At 38.4% G+C, this 25488-nt stretch overlaps 1 protein-coding gene across 1 annotated transcript in view; it reads right to left on the reverse strand.

Moving 5' to 3' along the window:
* Positions 1-20768, reverse strand: part of CATSPERB (cation channel sperm associated auxiliary subunit beta) — a 115765-nt gene extending 94997 nt beyond the window's left edge. The window contains exons 1-4 of the mRNA XM_061159685.1: positions 20690-20768; positions 17603-17691; positions 15001-15141; positions 6759-6819 (exon numbers count right to left, since the gene is read on the reverse strand). Coding sequence (XP_061015668.1) covers positions 6759-6819; positions 15001-15141; positions 17603-17691; positions 20690-20768 — 370 coding nt within the window. The remainder of the gene's footprint in view (positions 1-6758; positions 6820-15000; positions 15142-17602; positions 17692-20689) is intronic.
* Positions 20769-25488: the final 4720 nt, after the last annotated feature.

A 25488-nucleotide genomic window follows, 5' to 3' on the forward strand; every position in this document is an offset into this window, starting at 1 on the left:
AGAAAATAAATATGTAAATAAATAAAATGGATACATATTAGAATGGAAGAAATGAAGTTATCTCTATTTCTAGATGGATGATTATCCATGTAGAAAATCCCAAAGAGTATAAAAGGCTGTGCATGTGTGCTAAGTCACTTCAGTTGTGTCTGATTTTTGCAACACAATGGACCATCAGGATCCTCTGTCCATGGGATTCTCCAGGCAAGAATACTGGAGTGGGTTCCTGTGCCCTCCTCCAGGGGATCTTCCCAATTCAGGGATTGAACCAGTGTCTCTTGTCTCCTGCATTGGCAGGTGGGCTCTTTACCACTAGCACCACCTGGGAAGCCCCATACAAAAGGCTACTTGAATTAATAAGTAAATTTAGCAAAGTTTGCAAACTATAAGGTCACATTACAAAAATCATTTATATATTTATATATTATCAATCAGTTCAGTTGCTCAGTCGTGTCCAACTCTTTGAGACCCCATGGACTGCAGCATGACAGGCTTCCCTGTCCATCACCAATTCCCAGAGTTTACTCAAACTCATGTCCATTGAGTTGGTGATGCCACCCAACGATCTCATCCTCTGTCATCCCCTTCTCCTCTAGTCTTCAATCTTTCCCAGTATCAGGGTCTTTTCAGTGAGTCAGTTCTTCAAATCAGGTGGCCACAGTATTGGAGTTTCAGCTTCAGCATCAGTCCTTCCAGTGAATATTCACAACTGATTTCCTTTAGGATGGACTGGTTGGATCTCCTTGCAGTCCAAGGGACTCTCAAGGTCTTCTCCAGCATCGCAGTTGAAAAGCATCAGTTCTTTGGCACTCAGTTTTCTTTATAGTAAAACTCTCACATCCATACATACTGGAAAAACCATAGCCTTGACTAGACGGACCTTTGTTGACAAAGTAATGTCTCTGCTTTTTAATATGCTGTCTAGGTTGGTTATAATTTTTCTTCCAAGGAACAAGTGACTTTTAATTTCATGGCTGCAATAACCATCTGCAGTGATTTTGGAGCCCCCCAGAATAAAGTCAGCCACTGTTTCCATTGTTTCCCCATCTATTTGCCATGAAGTGATGAGACCAGATGCCATGATCTTAGTTTTCTGAATGTTGAGTTTTAAGCCAACTTTTCACTCTCCTCTTTCACTTTCATCAAGAGGCTCTTTAGTTTTTCACTTTCTACCATAAGGGTGGTGTCATCTGCATATCTGAGGTTATTGATATTTCTCCCAGAAATCTTGATTCCAGCTTGTGCTTCAGCCAGCCCAGTGTTTCTCATGATGTATTCTGCATATAAGTTAAATAAGCAGGGTGACAATATACAGCCTTGACATACTCCTTTTCCTATTTGGAACCAGTGTGTTGTTCCATGTCCAGTTCTAACTGTTGCTTCCTGACCTGCATACAGATTTCTCAAGAGGCAGGTCAGGTGGTCTGATATTCCCATCTCTTTAAGAATTTGCCATAGTTTGTTGTGATCCACATAATCAAAGGCTTTGGCATAGTCAATAAAGCAGAAATAGATGTTTATCTGGAACTCTCTTGCTTTTTCAACTATCCAATGAATAACAATTGGATATTAAGATACTAAAAATAACCATTTGAAGTAATACCAAACCCATGAAATACTTAGATACTTAGATATAAATTTTTAAAAAGTATACACACTATTTCTATACTGAAAACCACAAAACCCTGATGAAATAAATTAGTGGAGATATAAATAAATGGAGAGATATACAGAGTCCATGGATTGGAAGGCTGAATATTGTTAAGATGTCAATTCTCCCTAACAAATATATAAATTCAATGCAATTCTGATTAAAAAAAATTTTTTTTGCAGAATTGTTTGCAGAACTAAACAAGTTGATGGTAAAATTTACAATGGAGAGATAAAAGAACTAAAGGAACAAAAGAAAAAGATTGGAAAACATTGAAGGTATAATATTACTCACTGTAAGCTTATTATTAGTTCCCTGGTAGCTCAGACAGTAAAGCGTCTGCCTACAATGTGGGTAGACCTGGGTTCAATCCCTGGGTCAGGAAGATCTTCTGGAGAAGGAAATGGCAACCCACTCCAGTAATCTTGACTGGAAAATCCCATGGACAGAGGATCATGGTAGACTACAGTCCATGGGGTCACAAAGAGTCGGACATGACTGAGCGACCTCACTTTCACTTTCATAAGCTTATTATTTATAAAGCTAAAGTAATTAAGTGTGCTTTGGTAAAGGATAGAAATAGCAACTCAGTGGAGACAAAATAGTTTTTATGACAAGGGTATAGGAGTTAATGGATATCCATATTTCCCCCATATTTACCTCAGTCCATATAATGTGCAAAAATTAACTTAAATTCAGTCTTAGGCCTAAATACAAAACCTAGAACCATAAACTTCTAGAGGTAAATGTAGGAGAGCTTTTATGTGGGGCAGGCAAAGATTTCTTAGCTATGATGCCAAAAGTAAAATCCATAGGAAAAAAAAACTGATAAATTAGACTTCATCAAAATTAAATCTCTGATCTACAAAGAGCATTCTTAAGAGATTAAAAATACAAGCCTGAAAGAAAATATTTGTAAACTGTATATCTGATAAAAGAGTTATATCAGAACATATGAAGAACTTGAAAAAATTTGGTTAACTCACCAAATGGCAAATAAGCCCCCCAAAATATGTTCAATTCATTAGTTATTTGGCACATGCAGATTAAATACATAATTGAATATCACTATACACCTATTAGAATGGCTAAAGCAAAATACATATGTATTGATATGTATTTAAAAATATATATAAATATATATACATACTATATAAATATACACATATGTATGGGTTTCCCTGGTGACTCAGTGGTAAAGAATCTGCCGGCAATGCAGGAGATGCAGGAGACTCGAGTTAGATCCCTGGGTGGGGAAGATCCGCTGGAGGAGAGCATGGCAACCCACTCAGTATTCTTGCCAGGAAAATTCCATGGACAGAGGATCCTGGTAGCTACAGTCTACGGTGTTGCAAAGAGTCAGACACAACTGAAGTGACTGAGCGTGCATGCACACATATGAATGCTGCTACTGCTAAGTCACTTCAGTCGTGTCCAACTCTGTGCAACCCCATAGACGGCAGCTTACCAGACTCCCCCGTCCCTGAGGTTCTCCAGGCAAGAACACTGGAGTGGGTTGACATTTCCTTCTCCAATGCATGAAAGTGAAAAGTGAAAGTGAAGTCGCTCAGTTGTGTCTGGCTCTTAGCGACCCGGTGGACCACAGCCTACCAGGCTCATCCGTCCATGGGATTTTCCAGGCAAGAGTACTGGAGTGGGGTGCCATTGCCTTCTCTGACACATATTTATACATGTGTTCAAATACACTTATATACACTAAGTGCTGGCATGGATCTGATAACCGGATGGTGAAAGTAAAAAATTATATAACTACTTTTCAAAATAGTTTGATAATTTCTTATAAAGTTAAACTTATCATATAATACAGTAATCCTACTATCTGGTAATAGCCAAATGCAACAAAAATTTGTATTCACACAAGAATCTATATGAGAATGCCTATAGTACTTTATTCATAATTGCCAAAAACTGAAAAAATTCTAAATGCCCTGCAAAAAAATAAACTAAGGTACATCTATACAGTGGAATAATAGCCAGTAAGAAAATGAAAGAAACTATAACAGATAAATCTCAAATGAATTACGCTAAGTGAAAGTAGCCAGGCTCAAAAGGCTACATATTCGATGATTCCATGTATGCTCTGGAATAAACAAAACGATAGGAACAGAGAACAGATCTGTGGTTCCCAGGGCCCAGGAGACAAGAGTTGACTACTGGTGGGATAATCTTATTGGATGATGGAACAGTTCTAAATCTTGATTTGTGATTACCCAATTGTGAAAATTAATAGAGCTGGAAAATCCCATGGATGGAGGAGCCTGGTGAGCTGCAGTCCATGGGGTCGCTAAGAGTCAGGCATGACTGAGCGACTTCACTTTCACTTTTCGCTTTCATGAGTTAGAGAAGGAAATGGCAACCCACTCCAGTGTTCTTGCCTGGAGAATCCCAGGGATGGGGGAGCCTGGTGGGCTTCCATCAATGGGGTCGCACAGAGTCGGACACGACTGAAGTGACTTAGCAGCAGCAACAGCATAGAGCTAGGCACTAAAAAGGGTATATTTTACTGAATGTAAAGTATACCTTATTTCAAGGTGAAAAAAAGGAACAAACTGTGAAGTATAAATGGAGAGACTCTTTTTACTTTTACTGTCTTCCCCATTTTCCAGTTATCACCAAATCGCCATATAGATCCATAGGCCTGTTAAATCATTCAAAAATGGAGCTAATAATAGAACCTAACACATGCCTGCCTTCTAAGTCACTTCAGTCATGTCCAACTCTTTGCAACCCAATGGACTGTAGCCTGCCAGGCTCCTCTCTGTCCATGGGATTCTCCAGACAAGAATACTGAAGTGGATTGCCATTTCCTCATCCAGGGTATCTTCCTGACCCAGGGATCAATCCCATGTAGCAGGCAGGTTCTTTACCACTAGTGCCACCAGGGAAGCCTACATAACACCTAATGAGTAATAAATGAATTAAGATAGATACAGTGTTTAGAGTCACGCTGTACATATAAGAATTTAGTAAATGCTCCCTGCTGGTTCTACTACTATCAAGAAGGTTATTTTGCTATCTTTGTTATTGATGCTACATAAACTACCCTTTCCAAGATTTTACATGTACACCTTGTGGCCCAGCTGGTAAAGAATCCTCCTGCAATGCGAGAGACCTGGGTTTGATCCCTGGGTTGGGACGATCTCCTGGAGAAGGGAAAGGCTACCTACTCCAGTGTTCTGGCCTGGAGAATTCCATGGACTGTATAGAGTCGGATTACAGAGTCGGGCACGACTGAGCAACTTTCACTTTCACTGCTTAAATTCACGTCATGGCAGCAAATGACAAATGATTGAGGAAAAAGTGAATGGGCAAATATGGTCTCCTTCCCCCTGAATATTTCTTTCCTGATTTCTAGCATATTACTAATATCATCCTCTTCTATTACATTATGAAGTGAAGTGAAGTAAAAGTCACTCAGTCGTGTCCCACTCTTTGAGACCCCATGGACTGTACAGGCCAGAATACTGGAGTGGGCAGCCTTTCCCTTCTCCAGGGGATCTTCCCAATCCAGGGATCGAACCCAGGTCTCTCACATTGTAGGAGGATTCCTTACCAGCTGGGCCACAAGGGAAGCCCATTACATTATGAGCTCAAATATATCTCTATTTACTCAATCCAGAAGTTGTGTCAAGATAGGCAGATATTATTTGGTCTCTTTCTGTAAAATACTTACAATTTCAGATCACCTTTGTTCCTCCCTAGGTGATCTTAGAAATAAATGATTTATGAAATTAAAGTTTGTAAATAGGAGAAGTGAAAATAACAAGTGATCTCTTCTTTAATTGTCAAACTAATGTCAATATTAGGCCAAGCAACCAGAACAATCCATCATTAGACTGTACTCCCTTGCTCCTCTTTTAATGGAGTAGAATTTTCAGGATGAATTATTTGAAACAAAAATCGCAAAAATTTCCAATAGATTAATTTGAAAAAATTGAGATGAATGAAGGATAAAAACAGTGATATAATCTAAGTTAGCTGTTATAACATGGGGGCCTCTTTTTCAATCTTTTATTTTCAATGTTTCCTTATATGGAGTCTTTTCCATTCTTTCTGCTTACTATCACTTCTCCCCTGTCTTTTACTCTGTAGGACACATAATTTGGTTCATCCTTTAACTTCTTCCATAGAAGGGTTGACCTGTATGATTCCCCCAATTCCTCATCACCTGCTACATTTGACTGGCACACAAGAGGGTGCCCAATCAATTCTAGGGCAGTTGAAGACACTTTTCTTGGAATTTTGAATTGGGCTGGCCCCTAGGAAATATAAATAAAAAATTGACAGTAGTGAATCAGCTTTAGAACACTTGTCTGCAAAATGGAAAAATAAATAGAGAGGTATAGAAAATATAGATAAGAAAAACAGGGTGAAAATGTTCCCTGGGTTCTTGATGGCTCTCCATTTCTTACTTCTAATTCCTTGCTATAGTTTGCCTTCATTTTTGTCTTTGGGTTTCACGACAAAAAGAAATTTAGTATTTTTCCTTTAGTGAGGTCAAGATGGTTTCTGTTTCTTGCACCTACCAAATTAGAATAATTTTTTATTCTAATACACTTTATCATTTTTAAACAATGGGTCTGTATCTCATGCCTGAAGATCTACTAGCCCAGTCCACTAGCTCAATATTCACACCTTCTGGAATTTTATTTTCCTCCTTTCCTTTAGGTATTTACAGTAGCATATAAACTAGGCTATCACATAGCACTTAATAATAGAGCCAACAGTGAAATAATATATTTTAAAGTTAATGATTCCATTTCATTAAAATTAATTGGTACCAGAATTTCTCAATACTCTAGATTTTAAGTTCTAGAAAATGAGTCTACTTTAAATAAAGAATAATATAAGCTATGTATATCAGAACCATTCATCTATAATAAATTGCCAGATAAAACACAGGAAGCTCAGTTAAATTTGAGTTTCAGGTGAATCACTAAATAACTTTTAGTAAGATGTATGTCACAAATATTCCAGGAGACATTAACATGAGATAGCATAATTTTTAACATGATAAATGGTTTTTATTTTATAAATATGGCAATCTATACCTATGAGTAAAATAATTAATTTAGATCACTCTTACCTGTATTTTTTGTAATGTTTTCTCTGGGAATATCAATCAACCAGTAAACCCGATCACTGTACTTGAATAAAGATGTGAGAAAACAATGTCTTACAATGTTGATAGCAACACTTATTTCGGCATAATCTACCCCATATTTAAAAACTAAAATTAAACAAAAACATCCAATGCAAATATCCTTTACCCAGAAATTTCACTCCTGGGAATTTAGCCTACTTATATTCACATATGTGTGAAATGTGTTCACAGATATTTTCATCATTAGTTTTGATAGTATTAGAAGATTGAAAATAACTAAAAAGTAACTAAAATATTCATTACATAAAGTTATATGTAAGAATACAGTCACAAAATGGAACATGATACAGCCAAACTCAGGTAGCATAAAGCTGAAGCATTACTGGCTTATGTGTCAGAGGACAGAGCCTGCTGCTGACAAAAAATTTAGGAATTTAAGAGAAAAATACCACGAGCAAGGGAACTGCAAAATATTGATCTAAAAGTTAAATACAAATGTGAGAGTTTGACCATAAAGAAGGCTAAGCACAGAAGAATTGATGCTTTCAAACTGTGATGCTGCAGAAGACTCTTGAGAGTCGGTTGGACAGCAAGGAGATCAAAACAGTCAATCCAAAAGAAAATCAACCCTGAATATTCATTGGAAGGACTGGTGCTGAAGCTGAAGCTCCAATATTTTGGCCACCTAATGGGAAGAACTGACTCATTGGAAAATATACAGATGCTGGGAAAGACTGGGGGCAAAAGGAAAAGGGAGTGACAGAGAATGAAATGGTTGGATGGCATCACTGACTCAATGGACATGAGTTTGAGCAAACTCTGGGAGATGGTGAAGGACAGAGAAGCCTGGCATGCTGCACATGGTGTCGCAAAGAGTAGGACATGACTAAGCAACTGAACAACAACAAGAGTTAAATATAAATTCTTTACAAATTCTTGAGCAACACAAGTGCAGGGGAGATCCTCAGAAGGCCATGTTAAAAAAAAAAAGTCAACAGTGGAAACTAAAAGAACTAAGTAGACATATTAGCTGCTGAAACCATAGTTAAGACCATTTTCAATCTGTGCAAGGACAATTAATAGCATTTTAGACCACCAACAACAAAAACAACAGCAAATTCTTATAAGAACACAGCAGAATCCAGAGTTGCTACAGCTTACTATTGTCAATGTCAGTTTTCTACCAAAAATAACAGGATATGAAAAGAAACAGAAACATGTAACTAATACTCAGATAAAAAAAGAAAAACCATAAACTTGACGCAGATTGAGTTCAGATACAGACGAAGACTTCAAAGAAGCTATTACAAATATGTGAAGAGATTTAAGGAAAATTTGTTAATGAGGGAATGGATAGGAAATCCAGTACCAAAATGAAAAATAAAATCATAAAACCAAGTGGAAATAATGAGGCTGAAAACTGTAACAGATGAAGTATTAACTGTGTGTGTGTTAGTCGCTCAGTCGTGTCTGACACTTTGCAACCCCATGGACTGTAGACCACCAGGCTCTTCTGTCCAGTGGATTTTCTAGGAAAGAGTATTGGAGTGGGTAGCCATTCCCTTCTCCAGGGGATCTTGCCAACCCAGGGATCAAACCTGGTCTCCTGCATTGCAGGCAGATTCTTTACCATCTGAGTCACCAGGGAAGTCCTGTCAATTTTCAGATACTATAAAAATTCAGTTGTTGTTGAGGAGGAAACTGAGGTACACTGACCTCCCCCCACCCTGGGCCTCTATTTGGCAGTCCATGGTCTAGCCTACACCCTCCTACTCTCAGTGGAATGAGTTGCATGCAAGAAGACTTTTGCCATGGGGGAGGGTCTCAGGAGCCCTCCTGGTGGCCTGTGTTGGGGGGAGCCTGGGCAGGGTCAAGGGCTGTGGATGGGGGAGCAGGAGGAAAGGTGTGGTTGGAAATGGCAAAAGAAAGAATAAGTGAACTTAAATATATAACAACTGAGATTATTCAGTCTAAAATAGGAGTAAAATGATTAAAGGAAATAGATGAAGCTATACTGTGGGTTGATAAAACATTTTCCAAAATGTGCCAAATTGAGCTTTTGGTTCAAGATGGTGGAGTAGAAGGGTATGTCCTCATCTCCTCCTGTGAGAGCATCAAAATTGCACCTAGCTATTGAATAACCATCAACAGGCGGACATTGGAACCCACCAAAAAACATACCCCATGCCCAAAGAAAAAGAAGCTGCAGCAAGATGGTAGGAGGTGTGCAATCATGATAAAATCAAATCCCACACACACCAGGTGGGTGATCCACAGACTGAAGAACAATAATATTAAAGAAATTCTCGCACTATCGTGAAGGTTCTGAACCCCACTATCGTGTAGGCTGGGAAGCCTGACAATCTGACAAAGGGACAGGGAACCCCCAGAAATCTGGCCTTGAGGGCCAGTGGGGTTTGATTACAGGCCTTCCAGAGGACTAGGGGAAGCAGAGATTCAAGTCTTTGAGGGCACAAACAAAATTTTGGTGCAGCAAGACCCAGAGGAGCGGAGAAGTAACCCATAGGAGACTGAACCAAAACTACTTGCTGGTGTTGGAGGGCCTCCTGTAGGGGCCTGGGTCAGCAGGGCTCACCACAGGGAGGGGGGCACTGAAAGGTCTCCCTTGGCATAAACCCTCTTGGAGTTCACCATTAACCCTACCAAAGAGCCTATAAACCCCGGGGCTGGGTCACCTCAGGCCAAACAACTATCAGGGAGGAAGTGCAACCCCACCTATTAGCAGATAATTGGATTAAAACTACTGAGCAAGGCCCTGCCCACCAGAGCAAGACCCAGTTTTTCCCAGTCCCTCCCATTAAGAAGCTTACACAAGCCTCTTAGCCTCATCCATTAGAGGGCCTACAGAAGAAGCCAAAGAAGCATAGTCTCACACTGGCTGAAACAAAAACCATATCACAGAAAGTTAATCACTATGACAAAGCAGAAAGTTTTGTTGCAGATGAAGGGATAAGATAAAATCCCAGAAAAACAACTAAATGAAATAGAGATAGGCAACCTTCCAGAAAAAGAATTCAGAATAATGATAGTGAAAATGATCCAGGATCTTGGGAAAAGAATGGAGGCAAAGTTCGAGAAGATGCAAGAAATGTTTACCAAAGACCTGAAAGAACTAAAGGACAGACAAACAGAAGTGAATAATACATTAGAAAGAATCCATAGCACAATAACTGAGGCAGAAGAATGGATAAATGACCTGAAGGACAAAATGGTGGAAATCACTGCCATGGAACAAAATATAGAAAAAAGAATGAAAACAGCCTAAGAGACCTCTGTTAACATTAAATGCACCAACATTTGCATTATAGGGCTCCCACAAGGAGAAGAGAGAGAAAGGACCTGAGAAAATATCTGAAGAGATAATACCTGAAAACTTCCCTAACATGGGAAAGGAAATAGTCAACCAAGCCCAGGAAACACAGAGAGTCCCAGCAAGGATAAACCCAAGGAGGAACAAACCGAAACACATAGTAATCAGACTGACAAAAATTAAATACAGAGATAAAATATTAAAAGCAACAAGGAAAAAGTGACAAATAATATACAAGGGAACTCCCATCAGGTTATCAGCTGATTTCTCAACATAAACTCTACAAGCTGGAAGATAAATTTAAAGTGATGAAAGGGAAGAACCTACAACCACAAATACTCTACCCAGCAAGACTCTCCTTCAGACTTGATCGAGAAATCAAAAGTTTTCCAGATAAGCAAAAGTTAAGAGAATTCAGGACCACCAAACCAGCTTTACAACAAATGCTAAAGAAGCTTCTCGAGGCAGGAAATACAAGAGAAGGAAAAGATCTACAGAAAATAAACCCAAAACAATTAAGAAAACAGTAATAGGATCATACATATTGATAATTACCTTAAATGTAAATGGATTATATGCACCGACCAAAAGACATAGACTGGCTGGGTGGATGAAAACATGCGCATGTATGCACGTCCACTTACCACATCATTCTACTTGACAACCCCCAGATTGTACATAATTATTTTATATTGTTAAGTTAACCATGTTCCCATTATGGCTTGCAATTGGAATAATCTTTTATTTTTTGTCTGGTTGTTGATTGTGAAAACTGATAAACATCTTTTACTATTGTGAAAAAAAAAAAAAAATGCCCATTTGGAGTCCCAGGCAAGAAAAGAGAGAAAGGGGCAGAACATTTCTTTGGAGAAGTAGGGGCTGAAAACTTTGGAAATTTGGTAAACTTACAATCCGAATAGCCTAGAGAATCTCAATTAGAGTAAATACAAAGAGAACATCTTAAAAGCACTAACAGGAAAATGCCACATTACATACAAGGGACAATAACAAAATTAACAGTTGACTTCTCATTCAGGATAAATGATGTCAGGTGACATATTCAAAATGCAGAATGAAATATTCAAAATGCTTAAAGCAAATGAAATCACTCAGAAATTCTACATCTTATGAAATAATCTTTCAAAAATTAGAGTGACCACTAAAAAGCTACTAGAATTTATAAGTGAGTTCAGTATGTTTTCAGGATATCAGATACTACAATTAATTGTATTTTTTATATACTTGCAAAGAACAATCTGGAAATGAGAATAAGAAAGCAATTCTCTTTACAACAGCATCAAAAAGATGAAATATTAGAAGTAAATTTAACAAAAGAAGTGCAAAACTTATACTCTGAAAACAACAAAACATTGTTGAAAGAAATTCAAGAAAACCTAAATAAATGGAAAGAATCCAGCTTGTTCATCTGGAAGTTCTTGGTTCATATAATGTTGAAGTCTAACTTGAAGGATTTTGAGCATTACCTTGCTAGGATGTGAAATGAATGCAACTGTGTGGTGGTTTGAATATTCTTTGGCATTGCTATTCTTTGGGACTGGAATGAAAACTGACCTTTTCCAGTCCTGTGGCCACTGCTGAGTTTTCCAAGTTTGCTGACATATTAAGTGCAACACTTTAACAGCATCACCTTTTAGGATTTGAAATAGCTCAGCTGGAATTCCATCACCTCCACTACTTTTGTTTGTAATATTGCTTTTTAAGGTTCACTGGACTTCACACTCCAAGATGTCTGGCTCTAAGTGAGTGACCACATCATCGTGGTTATTTGGGTCATTAAAACCTTTTTTGTATAGTTCTTCTGTGTATTCTTGCCATCTCTTCTTAATCTCTTCTGTTTCAGTTAGGTCCTTGTCATTTCTGTCCTTTATCATGCCCATGCTTGTATGAAATGTCCCCTTGATGTCTCCAATTTTCATTTTATTTCTCAAAATTTTCATTTATTTATGTTTTAACTTTTGGTTGAGCTCTGTCTTTGTTGCTGCACACAGGCTTTCTGTAGTTGTGACAAGCAGGGCCCACTCTCTAGATGTGGTGCCTCGGGTTCTCATTGTGGTGGCTTCTCTTCTTATGGAGCACGGGCTCTAGGGCCCATGGGCTTCAGCAGGGGCGACTTTAGGGGTCTAGCTGCTGCTGTTGCTGCTAAGTTGCTTCAGTCGTGTCTGATGCGTGGCGACCCCATGACCTGCAGCCCACCAGGCTCCCCCGTCCCTGGGGTTCTCCAGGCAAGAACACTGGAGTGGGTTGCCATTGCCTTCTCCGAGGGGTCTAGAGCACAGGCTAAATAGATGTGGGCTTAGTTGGCCTGCAGCATGTGGGATCTTTCTGAACCGAGGATTAAACCAGGGTCCCCTGCATTGGCAGGCAGACTGTTAACCACTAGGCCACCAAAGAAGTCCTTCCGATTTTCTTGAAGCAGTCTCTGGTCTTTCCCATTCTACTGTTTTCCTCTATTTCTTTGCACTGTTCATTTAAGAAGGCCTTCTTATCTCTCCTTGCTATTCTCTGGAATGCTGCATTCAGTTGTGTATAGTGGTGGTTTCGGTTTAGTTGCTAAGTCATGCCCGACGCTTGCAACCCCAAGGACTGCGACCTGCCAGGCTCCTCTGTCCATTGGTGTTTCCTAAGCAAGAATACTGGAGTGGGTTGCCATTTCTTTCTCCAGGGGATATCCCTGACCCAGGGATGGAACCTGGGACTCCCATTGCAGGCCGTCTCTTTACCAACTGAACTGCCAGGGATGCCCCAGTTGGGTGTATCTTTCCCTTTCGCCATTGTCTTTCACTTCTCTTCTTTTCTCGTGTATTTGTAAAGCCTCCTCAGACAACCAGTTTGCCTTCTTAGATTTCTGTTTTGGGGATGATTCTGGTCACTGCCTCCTTTACAGTGTTACAAACCTCCATCCATAGTTCTTCAGGCACTCTATCAGATCTAATCCCTTGAATCCATTCATCACCTCCACTATATAATCATAAGGGCTTTGATTTAGGTCATACCTGAATAGCTTAGTGGTTTTCCCTACTTTCTTCAATTTACGTCTGAATTTGGCAATAAGGAGCTTATGATCTAAGTCACAGTTAGCTCCAGGTCTTGTTTTTGCTGACTGTCTAGAGCTTCTCTCTCTTTGGGTGCAAAGAACATAATCAGTCTGATTTCAGTATTGACCATCTGGTGATGTCCATGTGTAGAGTCATCACTTGGGTTATTGGAAAAAGGTGTTTGCTATGGCCAGTGTATATTCTTGACTAAACTCTGTTAGCCTCTCCCCTGCTACGTTTTGTACTCCAGGCCCAATCTTTCCTGCTGCTCCAGGTATCTCTTGACTTCCTACTTTTGCATTTAAATCCCCTATGATGAAAAGGACTTTTTTTTTTTGGTGTTAGTTTTAGATGTAGTTTTAGGTCTTTGTATGACCAGTTAACTTCAGCCTCTTTGACATCAGTGGTTGGGCCTGGACTTAAATTGCTGTGATGTTGAGTGGTTTGCCTTGGAAATGAAGTGAGATCATTCTGTCATTTTTGAGATTGCACCCAACTACTGCATTTCAGGCTCTTTTGTTGACTATGAGGGTTACTCCATTTCTTCTAAGGGATTTTTGCCCACAGTAGTAAATATAATGATCATCTGAATTAAATTTGCCCATTTCCGTCCATTTTAGTTCACTGACTCCTAAGATGTTCACTCTTGTCATCTCAGCTTGCCTGTGAACACAATGTTCACTGCTTGACCACATCCAATTTACCTTGATTAATGGGCCTAACTTTCAAGTTCCAATGCAATATTGTTCTTTACAGCATCAGACTTTCTTTCCCCACCAGACAAACCCACAACTGAGTGTCATTTCCGCTTTGGCCCAGCCACTTCATTCTTTCTGGAGCAATTCATAATTGCCCTCTGCTCTTCCCCAGTAGGATATTGGACACCTTCCAACCTAGGGGGCTTATCTTCTGGTGTCATATCTTTTTGCCTTTTCGTACTGCTCATGGAGTTCTTGTGGCAAGAATATGGAGTGGTTTGGCATTTTCTGTTCCAGTACACCACATTTTGTCAGAACTCTTCACTATAACCTGTCTTGGGTGGCCCTGCAGATCATGGCTCATAGCTTCATCAAGTTATGCAAGCCTCTTTGCCACGACAAGACTGTGATCCATGAAGGAGATCATAATATAATTTGTCATTAAAAAGGATTATGTACTGATATATGCTCTCACGTGATGAACCTGGAAAATATTATGATAACTGAAGGAAGCCATTCACAAAATACTGCATATTATACAGTTTCATTTATATGAAATGTTCAAAGAAGCAAATCCAGAGAGACAGAAAGTACATTAGTGGTTGCTTAATACTGGGGAGTAGAAGGTGTAATGGGGAGTGACTGTCAATTGGTATGGGCTGTCTTTTGGAAGAGGTGAAAGTGTTCTAATATTAGATAGTAGTGATGGTTGCACTCTGTGAATATACTAAAAACCATTTAATTGTACCCTTTAGGCAAATTGTATGGCATATAAATTATATCTTAATAAAGTTGCTACCCTTCCTCCCTCCCAAAATGAAATAAAGACATTTTCAAAGGCAAAAAACATCCAGGGAATTAATTGCCTATAGACCTACTCTGTAAGAAATGCTAAAAGTTCTTCATTGTTGAAGGAATATGACACCAGATGGCAACTTATACTTACAGAAAAGAATGAAAAGCAGTGGAAATAATGAATATGTGAATAAAAAATATGAATCTTTTTCTTTTCTTCTCTTAATTTCTTAAAAGAATATATATAAACCATATTGCCAGATCAGCTGTTTTTAAAAACACATGCTAAAAGGAACAGTATTCTTGTTAATAATATATCACAGAATAAAGTAAAATGTAATTACCAAAGTTAAATTAAAGTGGAAGATCCCTGTGTATGTACTATTTATGATTTCCAGGCTGGGAGCAAGTCCTGCTGATGTGAATACACTGAGAAACTCCTTTGTAGTAAACTCAACTTCAGATTGGAAAAAACACTCGATTTTCTTTGGGAAAGAGAAAAACAAAAACAAGTAGTGACAATTTGATGAAGGGAAGCATTTTTTACATTAATTTAAAAATGATGAGAAATCTATGAAAAGTAGATGCTGCTAAAGATTGCTATCTCTAGTAATTCTAGTCTTTAACTTCAAAAAAAATCTATTTTGAAAAGTACACTTTTCAAAAGTCAGTAAGCTATTATACTAGTGTCATAACAGATTTCAATACATCCTATAATAATATTTTCTGCCATAGAAATGGTCATAAAGTTATTATATTTAATAAACATAGAATAAAAGCTTAATGCTATCACATGTAGAAATTTGTATTTTATTAACATCATTTTGTGTCTAAATAAAAAAGAAGCAAAATCATGTCACTGCATTTTTATTGAATATTTCCCAGTTGTGAGAAGGTAAATGAAAAGGTAGTGACCATAAATGGTGGATTTTCTTGAAAATCAATACAGATAAGATGAGCTTCATCTCATTTAGTTCTCCTAGTAGAGATCACTTTGGGCAAGTTACCTATCTGAATTTCAGTTTCCCTATCTATAAAATGATGAAACGTTCATTCCAGGGATATTTACTGAGCCCTTACCACGAAGCAGGCAGTGTTATAGGTGCTGGGGAAACAGAAGTGAACAAAACAGGCAAAAAATGGAATTTGTATACTAAGGGGATTAACCGGGAGATAAACCCAAATACAAAGGTGTTATCACTTCTCCACAATTTATTGCTGTTTGTTAAGATGGTACATGAGCTCCACATTCTAAGCACCCCTTTGAGTTACTCATTACTGAGTTCTCCTATGGGTATGTGCATTGCATGCATACATAAACTTTTCTCTATTTTTGGCTGTGCCCTGCAGCTTGCAGGATCTTAGTTCCCCAAACAGGGTTTGAGCCCAGGCCATGGCAGTAAAAGTGCTGAGTCCTAACCACTGGGCTGCCAGGGAATTCCCAAAGTTCATATTTATCTCCTGCTTAATCTGTCTTCTGACATCTTATTTTACAGGCCCCAGCCACAGAACCTAAGAGGGGAGGTTCAATGCTTCCCTATAGTACTTATCTTAAAGAAGATTAAATGTTATAATGAACATGAAAATGCTTAGAAAAATGCCTGAAACACATAAATACTTTGTAAATGTTAACTATTATTTCTACTAATTCCTCTTCTAGAATTGTGCTGTGATGTACTTAATCTCTCAGTCATATCCGACTCTTCTTGACCCCATGGACTGTAGCCCACCAGGCTCCTCTGTCCATGGAATTCTCCAGGCAAGAATACTGGAGTGGGTTGCCATGCCCTCCTCCAGAGGATCTTCACAACCCAGGGATTCGACTCAGGTCTCCCACATTGAGGTGGATTCTTTACTGGCTGAGCCATGAGGGAAGCCCCTTCTAGAACTAGCACATTACAACTATCCAAAAACTAGGTTATAATTCACCTTCACAAAGGACAAAACTGAAGATTAGAGAGGTTAGGTAACCTGCCCTAGGCCACACAGCCCATGTATGGTAGAACCAAAATTTGACCCCAGTTCTGTAAGTCTCACTTTCTCTAGAGCCCATTTCTTTTCTAAAATATGTACTCAGAGACTCAGTCATGTCTGACTCTTTGCAACCCCATGAACTGTAGCCCACCAGGCTCTTCTGTCCATGGGCTTTCCCAGGCAAGAATACTGGAGTGAGTTGCCATTTCCTTCTTCACTTCCCATAATATTTAATCACAAACAGGAAAGACATGTGTGACTCAAAGGGCATGAACTTCATAAGAGCTGTAAATAAAAAATTAAATATATGTTTGGCATATCAAGAAGGAATGAGGAACTAAGTCAAAGCAGACTTTAGGAGAAATGTATTTGTCCTTATGGAGCATTTTTCTTTATTTTGTTGTATTTATCATGGATTTTTATACAATCTGTGCAACTTTCATTAACTTATGTTTTTGTTAGCATTTGTTTCATGACTATCTTAACAACATTTTATTTTGCTGTGTTTTTTAAACTTTGCCATTATCTGAATCAAAGGAATCAAATAACCCTTACCCAAAATGACAACTGCAATGTGGTACTTGTTATGAAAGGAAAAGATTCTTTCCCAAGTTCATGAGAGGTAATGTTCTTTCTCTAAAAGGCTACATCTGTCAAACTTCAAATGAACAAATCAGATTCATAAAAAATGAAGATCATTACAGCCAATCTTTTTAAAAAAAGACAAAGGAGGCATCTTAAAAAAAAAAAAAAAAAGCAAACTACCCAGGGTGTTCAATGGCTAAATGAAATATTTCACTTGATCCAAGGGAAATGAAATAGAAAGGATAATTATTTACATCTAATTTCACCCCCTGAAGTCTGAAAATAGTAGAAGATACTTGAAAAGAGTACAATGCCACTGGTTTCACATTTTGACTTAAAAGGAGTACAAGGGATTGTAAAACACATGCTATTAATAATGGACCTTACCAAGTCATCAGAGGAAAGATACAATTTGATCATTTCATCCTTTGGGGGAATCCCTTTACTATCACAAGCAAAGTGTGACTCTGTATCACCTAAATAATACAAACACATATATGTATATTTTAGGTCACTAATGAAGAATTTCCACTAAAAAACATATTTTTAAAAGAACAAAAATTATAATTGTATATTTTAAATTCACATCAATCTAGATAAAATTAAGTTCTCCCATTTTTTCATTTTAAAGATACAATTGCTGTTGTTTTTCAGGTGCTAAATCATGTTCAATTCATCGTGACCCCTTTGACTGCAGCATGCCACGCTTCCCTGTCCTTCACTATCTACCTGAGTTTGCTCAAACTCATGTCTACTCAGTCAGTGGTGCCATCCAAGCATCTCATCCTCTGTCACCCCCTTCTCCTCCTTCCCTCAATCTTTCCCGCATCAGGGTCTTTTCCAATGAGTCGGCTCTGTGCATCAGGTGGTCAAAGTATTGGAGCTTCAGCTTCAGCATCAGTCCTTCCAATGAATATTCAGGGTTGATTTCCTTTAGGATTGACTAGTTTGATCTCCTTGCAGTCCAAGGGACTCCCCAAGGGTTTTCTCCAGCCCTAAAATGTTAAAGCTAATTTCGAAAGCTAATTTCGAAAACTAATTTCAAAAGCATCAATTTTTAGGCGCTCAGCCTCCTATTTATGGACCAACTTTCATATCCACGTGTGATACTGGAAAAATCAGAACCTTGCCGACAAAGAGATGTTTCTGCTTTTTAATAGGCTGTCTAGCTTTGTCATGGCTTTCCTTCCAAGGAGCAAGCATCTTTTAATTTCATGGCCGCAGTGACCATCAGCAGTGATTTTGGAGCCCAGGAAAATAAAGTCTGTCACTGTTTCCACATTTTCCCCTTCTATTTGCCATGAAGTGATGGGCCCAGATGCCATGATCTTAGTTTTTTTAATGTTGAGTTTTAAGCCACTTGTCTATGCTGTGTTTGGAACTGAGACTAGTTTTATACTGAGATATTTTTTCCTCAATTGCAATAGTCCCTGAATAAATTGTGGTATCACAGCTTTAAATACTGTTCAGCTCTGGTTTTCTTTGGCAGAATGAAGTTAAAGCCAGATGCAGCAAAGTACTGAAGCCCATCAGAGGTAAGCCTAGATTAAGAGTGACTATAAACATCTTTTATAATAAGCATGGGTTTTGGTGGTATACAATGGCAAAATACTTTTTATTTATTTACTTTTTTACTTTTTATTAAAAAAAATTTTTTTTTCCATTTATTTTTATTAGTTGGAGGCTAATTACTTTACAATATTGTAGCAGTTTTTGCCATACATTGACATAAATCAGCCATGGATTTACATATATTCCCCATCCCAATCCCCCCTCCCACCTCTCTCCCCATCCCATCCCTCTGGGTCTTCCCAGTGCACCAGCCCCGAGCACTTGTCTCATGCATCCAACCTGGGCTGGTGATCTGTTTCACCCTTGATAATATACATGTTTTGATGCTGTTCTCTCAAAGGCAAAACACTTTTTAAAAGACTGTTTAATTTAAAGATGATAGGAATTTTTAAAATAATTTTTGAAAAAGTGTTTTAAATTTTCTGATCTTTTTGAAATGAAAAATGGCTGTCAGGAATATGTTGATAGTTTCAAAAAAGTAAATCAGGACTCAATATGTCCTTTCAAACTAAAGGTTCATTTATTTGAACAAGGAACATGAAATCAAATACCTTTAAAAGTGCATGCTGTGGAGAGGGCATTTTGAATATAGGTAGTAGGAAATATTTACCTTATTATGTGATTTTTGTTGCAGGAAATCTCATAAATATATCACCTATAATTAATGTCACATATAATACTCTAGAAAATTTGAAAATGGAATTTTTACTTAATTTAAATATTTCAAATGAAATTTCAATAAAGTTTGAAACTATTTAAATGCAAAAAATCTGATGCACAGAAAGATGTAAGCTTGCTAAAATTTTTTCAATAAAAACCTTTACGAAGTTGAAAGATGGCCAGTCCAGGTTTGATGCATGATACAGGATGCTCGGGGCTGGTGCACTGGGATGACCCAGAGGGATGGGATAGGGAGGGAGTTGGGAGTGGGGTTCAGGATGGGAAACACACGTACATCCATGGTGGATTCAAGTCAGTGTATGGCAAAACCAATACAATGTTATAAAGTAAAATAAATAAATAATTTAAATTAAAAAAAAGAAAGATGGGATTGAAAAATCACTTATCCTTGTGCTGTCTTTGTGGGATACTCTTCCACATGCCTGCATAGACATTTGGGGGACCCATATATATTGCTATTTTTCCTGCAATGTTTTCTCTGACTCCATCCTGTGCTCAGTTGGAAGTATATACTCTCTCTTCTCTGAAGTCTCATAAGTTTGCCAGTGACTTTGCAATCTTAGTTTATATCCATATTATGTAATATAGTCTCTAGTAGATATAGGAAATAGAACTGATTCACTCCACAACTCATCCAATTCTGCAACACATCCATGTGTAGAAGAGAGCCTGGAGTCTCTCCATCCACTCAGTCAACAATTTTTTTGAACATTTACTATGTTCTGGTAGATCTAGTTTTGGATACTGCAGAAGCTATACAATCTGCACAAATAGAGGTGGATTTGTCTTATTCCTTTTATAAAGTTTTACACCATGAAAATCCTATTTTTCAATTTGATCCATGTATTAATTTCAGAAAATTCTCAGATTATTAGACTATAATTCAGTTTACAATTCATCTTACATGTAACCATTCAGAGAGGAAAAATCAAAAAGATCTATCCAAATAATTCAAGCTTTGTAAATATGAAATGCTCCTTAAAATTTAAATATTGTATGACTTACAAGTAATGAAATATTATAGCTAAAGAAAAGTGCACAATGTGCACAATGATATTATTCAAAACCTCTACTGCAATAGATAGTACCCAGGAAAAACTGGAAATAAGGTAAAGAAGAAGTGCTAAAAGAAAAAAGTGTTAGTGTTAGTGAGGAAAGGATATAAAGGGGAACTCCTGAGGATATTTTCTCTATTTTACAGAGTAAGAGTCTGAAACCTACCTTTATTATATGTTATTCCTGATGAAAAGTCAAACACGTTCAAAAGTAAAATCAGAACATATAAATGTGGCAATTCCATCTGTTAGAAGAAACAAGAATTGTTTCCATTCATTTACTCTGAACATACTTTTTAGTTTCTTTTGCTATAAACAACAGCATAGTAAAAAAAACATCTCTCTTTTGAATTAAAAATATTTCTCACTATGTGATAAAAGCAGGAAACAATGGACTAAAGTCTACACTTACTCCTTAGTTGGTAAGAAAGACATTTATAAATATAATTATTGAAAACCAAAGAGCTGTGGCTCGGGTTTTTCTGCAATCCATGTAACTGTTAGAGAGGCATGATTAATTCTACAGCTGTATGAAACACAGCCTGACTTGCTAAAGACTGTGGGGATGATACGGTTGTACCTTGATCTAAGATTCTGACTGCAATGCTCTTGAAAGAGACAACCCATGTGACTCCTAAGCATCCCTGCACATCCTTGCTGGGTACCAAGAATGCAAGGCCCTTTTCTCTGGGTTGTGTTTGCAGCAAACAACCTTGAAGGATGAGGTAACATCTTCCCTGGACAAGCACAGGCTTGTTTCCATGAAGAATCTCCCAGACTTGGTGTTCCTCTGTAATACATACCACTGTGTGTGTTAGCAAGTATCTGTTATGGGCCAAACTGTTTCCCACCCACCAAATTCATACGCTGAAGTCCCAAATCCCAAATATATCAGAATGTGGTCATATTTGGAGATGGGTGTTTTTACAGAAGTAATTTAGCTAAAATGAAATCATTAGGGTAGGCTCTAATGAAATACTCATCATTAGGGTAGGTTCTAATCCAACATGACTGGTGTCTTTATAAGAAGGGAAAATTTTGGACACACGGTCATACAGAGGGAAGATGATGTGAAGACACAGGGAGAAGGCAGCCATCCACAAGCCAAGGTGAGAGGCCTGGAGCAGTTCCTTCTTTGTGGCTCTCAAAGGGAACCAACTCTGCTAACACTTTGATCTTGAAACTAAACAGGACTCTTTGGGACCTTCTTGCTTTGTTTGGGACCCTACGTGCCTCCCACTTTTTGAAGTAGAAGAGGTTTCTCCTGAAGTTTGCAGGTTTCTCCTGAGTCTCTAAAGGCTGGCTCAAGAGTTAAAGATCAGGAAAGTGTGATCATGAAAAAAAAAAAAACAACAAACTGTTGGGTCAGGAAACAGGTAATGATTTAAACAAAAGATTAATCAGATAGCAAAGTCAGAGGACTTTTAGTTCCTCCACTAAGATGTTTGACCACTGGAAAGTGACTTAACTTCTTCAGGTTCAGGTTCATTTTCTTTTCAGTCAAATAGGGATAACACTTCAGAGGGTTGTTGTAAAAAGAACTGAATAATATACTAACACATCCAACAGCTACTTTACACAGAATAAGCACTTGATAAATATTAGCTTTGAATCCATATTTTTATACATTGAAGCAACCTCTTTATCCTTATCATATCACACTCTCCTACTCATCTTTAACAGTCAAATTACCTCCACTTATTCACATTTAATGCTTACAAATTTCATGTAATGGTCAGATATAGGGCACATATCTGGGCATTTCTATTCTCCAGCACCAAATAAATATTGGGAATTGTCCCAGAGAAGGAACCTCCCTCCCTCACCATCTGGTATTTATAGTTACTCTATTATCATGGAAGAGTGATTACACTATAAATTCATGCTATAGTAGGGCCTTTATTTCTTACTATAATTTCCTCTTACTGGGATGCCTAATCAGTTGCACTTTTCTTTTTTATATTTTCCCAAGCTTTCTTCCATATAAGTTGACAAAGAAGAACTCAAATTGGGAGCTGAGTTTTCACAGCTTACTGGTTTAGTAGTTCACTTAACTGTGGTAACAGCCAATCAGCTGCTATGAAGTACAGAAGCATGCTTAGAAATACCTAAAGGACAGGCAGTTAGAATTTCCAATTAACTGTCTCTTTCAAAGAGCACCAGAGATCATTTTCTTTAAAAATCTTCAAGACATGGAGTTTGTTCAAACCGATCATCTTTTATACAACATCCATATAGGAAGGTTCAGAAACCTACAAGTGACTATCTACAAAATACTTCAATCATCATGGGATTGAGTGCCTGAGGAGAAACAAAAATGATAAAAGGTTATACCAGCTACCTACAATGAGGTTTAAGTGAAGACAGTCTGCCAAAGGGAGCTTCATAACTGTGTCCAGAAAGAAGAATCGGACTTAATAGGGAGACCTTATTGATTAGGGTTGCTAAGTAGGAAGTTAGACATGAGCAACAAGGGGAGGCCTGGCTGAAAGGGATGCAAACTTATGGCTAAACTTCATCCCAGACACACACAGCAGAGCTCACAGATACGCTACAAAATAACTATAGAGACTTTCAACTCTTGCACATGTGTCCTAGGCACACAGTGGATACAAAAGACCACAGGGGCTTCTCCAAGAAACCTTAGGCAGTTAGGCAGTTAGAAGCCCATTAAGGGCTCATGAATATTCTACACTGAATTATAACAGATGGAATTATGGGAAGATATAAACAACACAGCTTCTATTATACAACTTTTAATTGTCAATCAGCCTTGAGCATATGCCCATTTGTATTCCCTTTCATTGATTGGTGGTGGGTACAAGCCCTACTTTGAACCAGACATAACCAAGAGGAGGAGACTGGAAGTATAAAAAGGGAAGCCAAGAGGGTTTGCCAGGAAGGATGAGGAGAACTCCTTTTATTAGTTGGACTAATAAAAGATCTGTATGCTAGACCTGAATGAGTTGTAACTTGTCTGTTGTTCTACACCTTTTGGTCCATTGCTTTAAGGTTTAGTTGTGACAAGATAAGAACCGACAAAGAGAAATAAACCAACCCAACACAGTAAACAGAAAAGTGAATATACAGAGCAGAAAGATAGCAATGAGTTGTGTTTGAGAATCAGTAAGATAAATTGCCAACATCTGCTGGATCATCGAAAAAGCAAGAGAGTTCCAGAATAACATCTATTTCTGCTTTATTGACTATGCCAAAGCCTTTGACTATGTGGACCACAATAAACTGTGGAAAATTCTGAAGGAGATGGGAATACCAGACCACCTGACCTGCCTCTTGAGAAACCTGTATGCGGGTCAGGAAGCAACAGCGAGAACTGGACATGGAACAACAGACTGGTTCCAAATAGGAAAAGGAGTACGTCAAGGCTGTATATTGTCACCCTGCTTATTTAACTTATATGCAGAGTACATCATGAGAAATGCTGAGCTGGAGAAAGCACAAGCTGGAATCAACATTGCCAGGAGAAGTATCAATAACCTCAGATATGCAGATGACACCACCCTTATGGCAGAAAGTGAAGAAGAACTAAAGAGCCTCTTGATGAAAGTGAAAGAGGAGAGTGAAAAAGTTGGCTTAAAGCTCAACATTCAGAAAACTAAGATCATGGCATCTGGTCCCATCACTTCATGGAAAATAGATGGGGAAACAGTGGAAACAGTGTCAGACTTTATTTTGGGGGGCTCCAAAATCACTGCAGATGGTGACCGCAGCCCTGAGATTAAAAGATGCTTACTCCTTGGAAGGAAAGTTATGATCAACCTAGACAGCATATTAAAAAGCAGAGATATTACTTTGTCAACAAAGGCCCGCCTAGTCAAGGCTATGGTTTTTCCAGTAGTCATGTATGGATGTGAGAGTTGGACTATAAAGAAAGCTGAGTGCAGAAGAATTGATGCTTTTGAACTGTGGTGTTGGAGAAGACTCTTGAGAGTCCCTTAGCCCATCCCAAAGGAGATCAGTCCTGGGTGTTCATTGGAAGGACTGATGTTGAAGCTGAAACTCCAATACTTTGGCCACCTGATGCCAAGAGCTGACTCATTTGAAAAGACCCTGATGCTGGGAAAGATTGAGGGCAGGAGAAGGGGACAGCAGAGGATGAGATGGTAGGATGGCATTACCGACTCAATGGACATGGGTTTGGGTAAACTCCGGGAGTTGGTGATGGACAGGGAGGCCTGGCGTGCTGCGGTTCATGGGGTTGCAAAGAGTCAGACACAAGTGAGCGACTGAACTGAACTGAACTGACTATGTGAACCTTTGTCAGAAAAGTAATGTCTCTGCTTTCTAGTATGCTATCTAGGCTTGCCATCGCTTTCCTTCCAAGGAGCAAGCATCTTTTACTTATATGGCTGCAGTCAGCATCTGCAGTGATTTTGGAGCCAAGAAAAGAAAATCGGTCACTGCTTTTACTTTTTCCCCTTCTGTTTGCCATGAAGTGATGGGACCAAAGGCCATGATTTTAGTTGTTTGAATTTTGAGTTTCAAGCCAGCTTTTTCATTCTCCTCTTTCACTCTCATCAAGAGGCTCCTTACTTCCTCTTCCCTTTCTGCCATTAGAGTGGTATCATCTGCATAGCTGAAGTTGTTGATAATTCTCCTGGCAATCTTGATTCTAGCCTGTGATTCATCCAACCCAGCATTTTGCATGATGTACTCTGGTTAGAAGTTAAATAAGCAGGGTGACAATATATAGCCTTGCCTTACTCATTTCCCAATTTTGAACCAGTCAGCTGTTCCATGTCCAGTTTTAAATCTGTTGACTTGCATATAGGTTTCTCAGGAGATAGGTAAGGTGGTCTGGTATTTTCAACTCTTCAGGAATTCTCCACAATTTGTTGTGATCCATGCAGTAAAAGGCTTTAGCATAGTCAGTGAAGCAGAAGTAGATGTTTTTCTGGAATTCCCTTGCTTTGTCTATGATCCAACGAATGTTGGCAATTTGAT

This window comes from Dama dama, chromosome 13, assembly GCF_033118175.1.
Source record: "Dama dama isolate Ldn47 chromosome 13, ASM3311817v1, whole genome shotgun sequence".
NCBI lineage: Eukaryota > Metazoa > Chordata > Mammalia > Artiodactyla > Cervidae > Dama > Dama dama.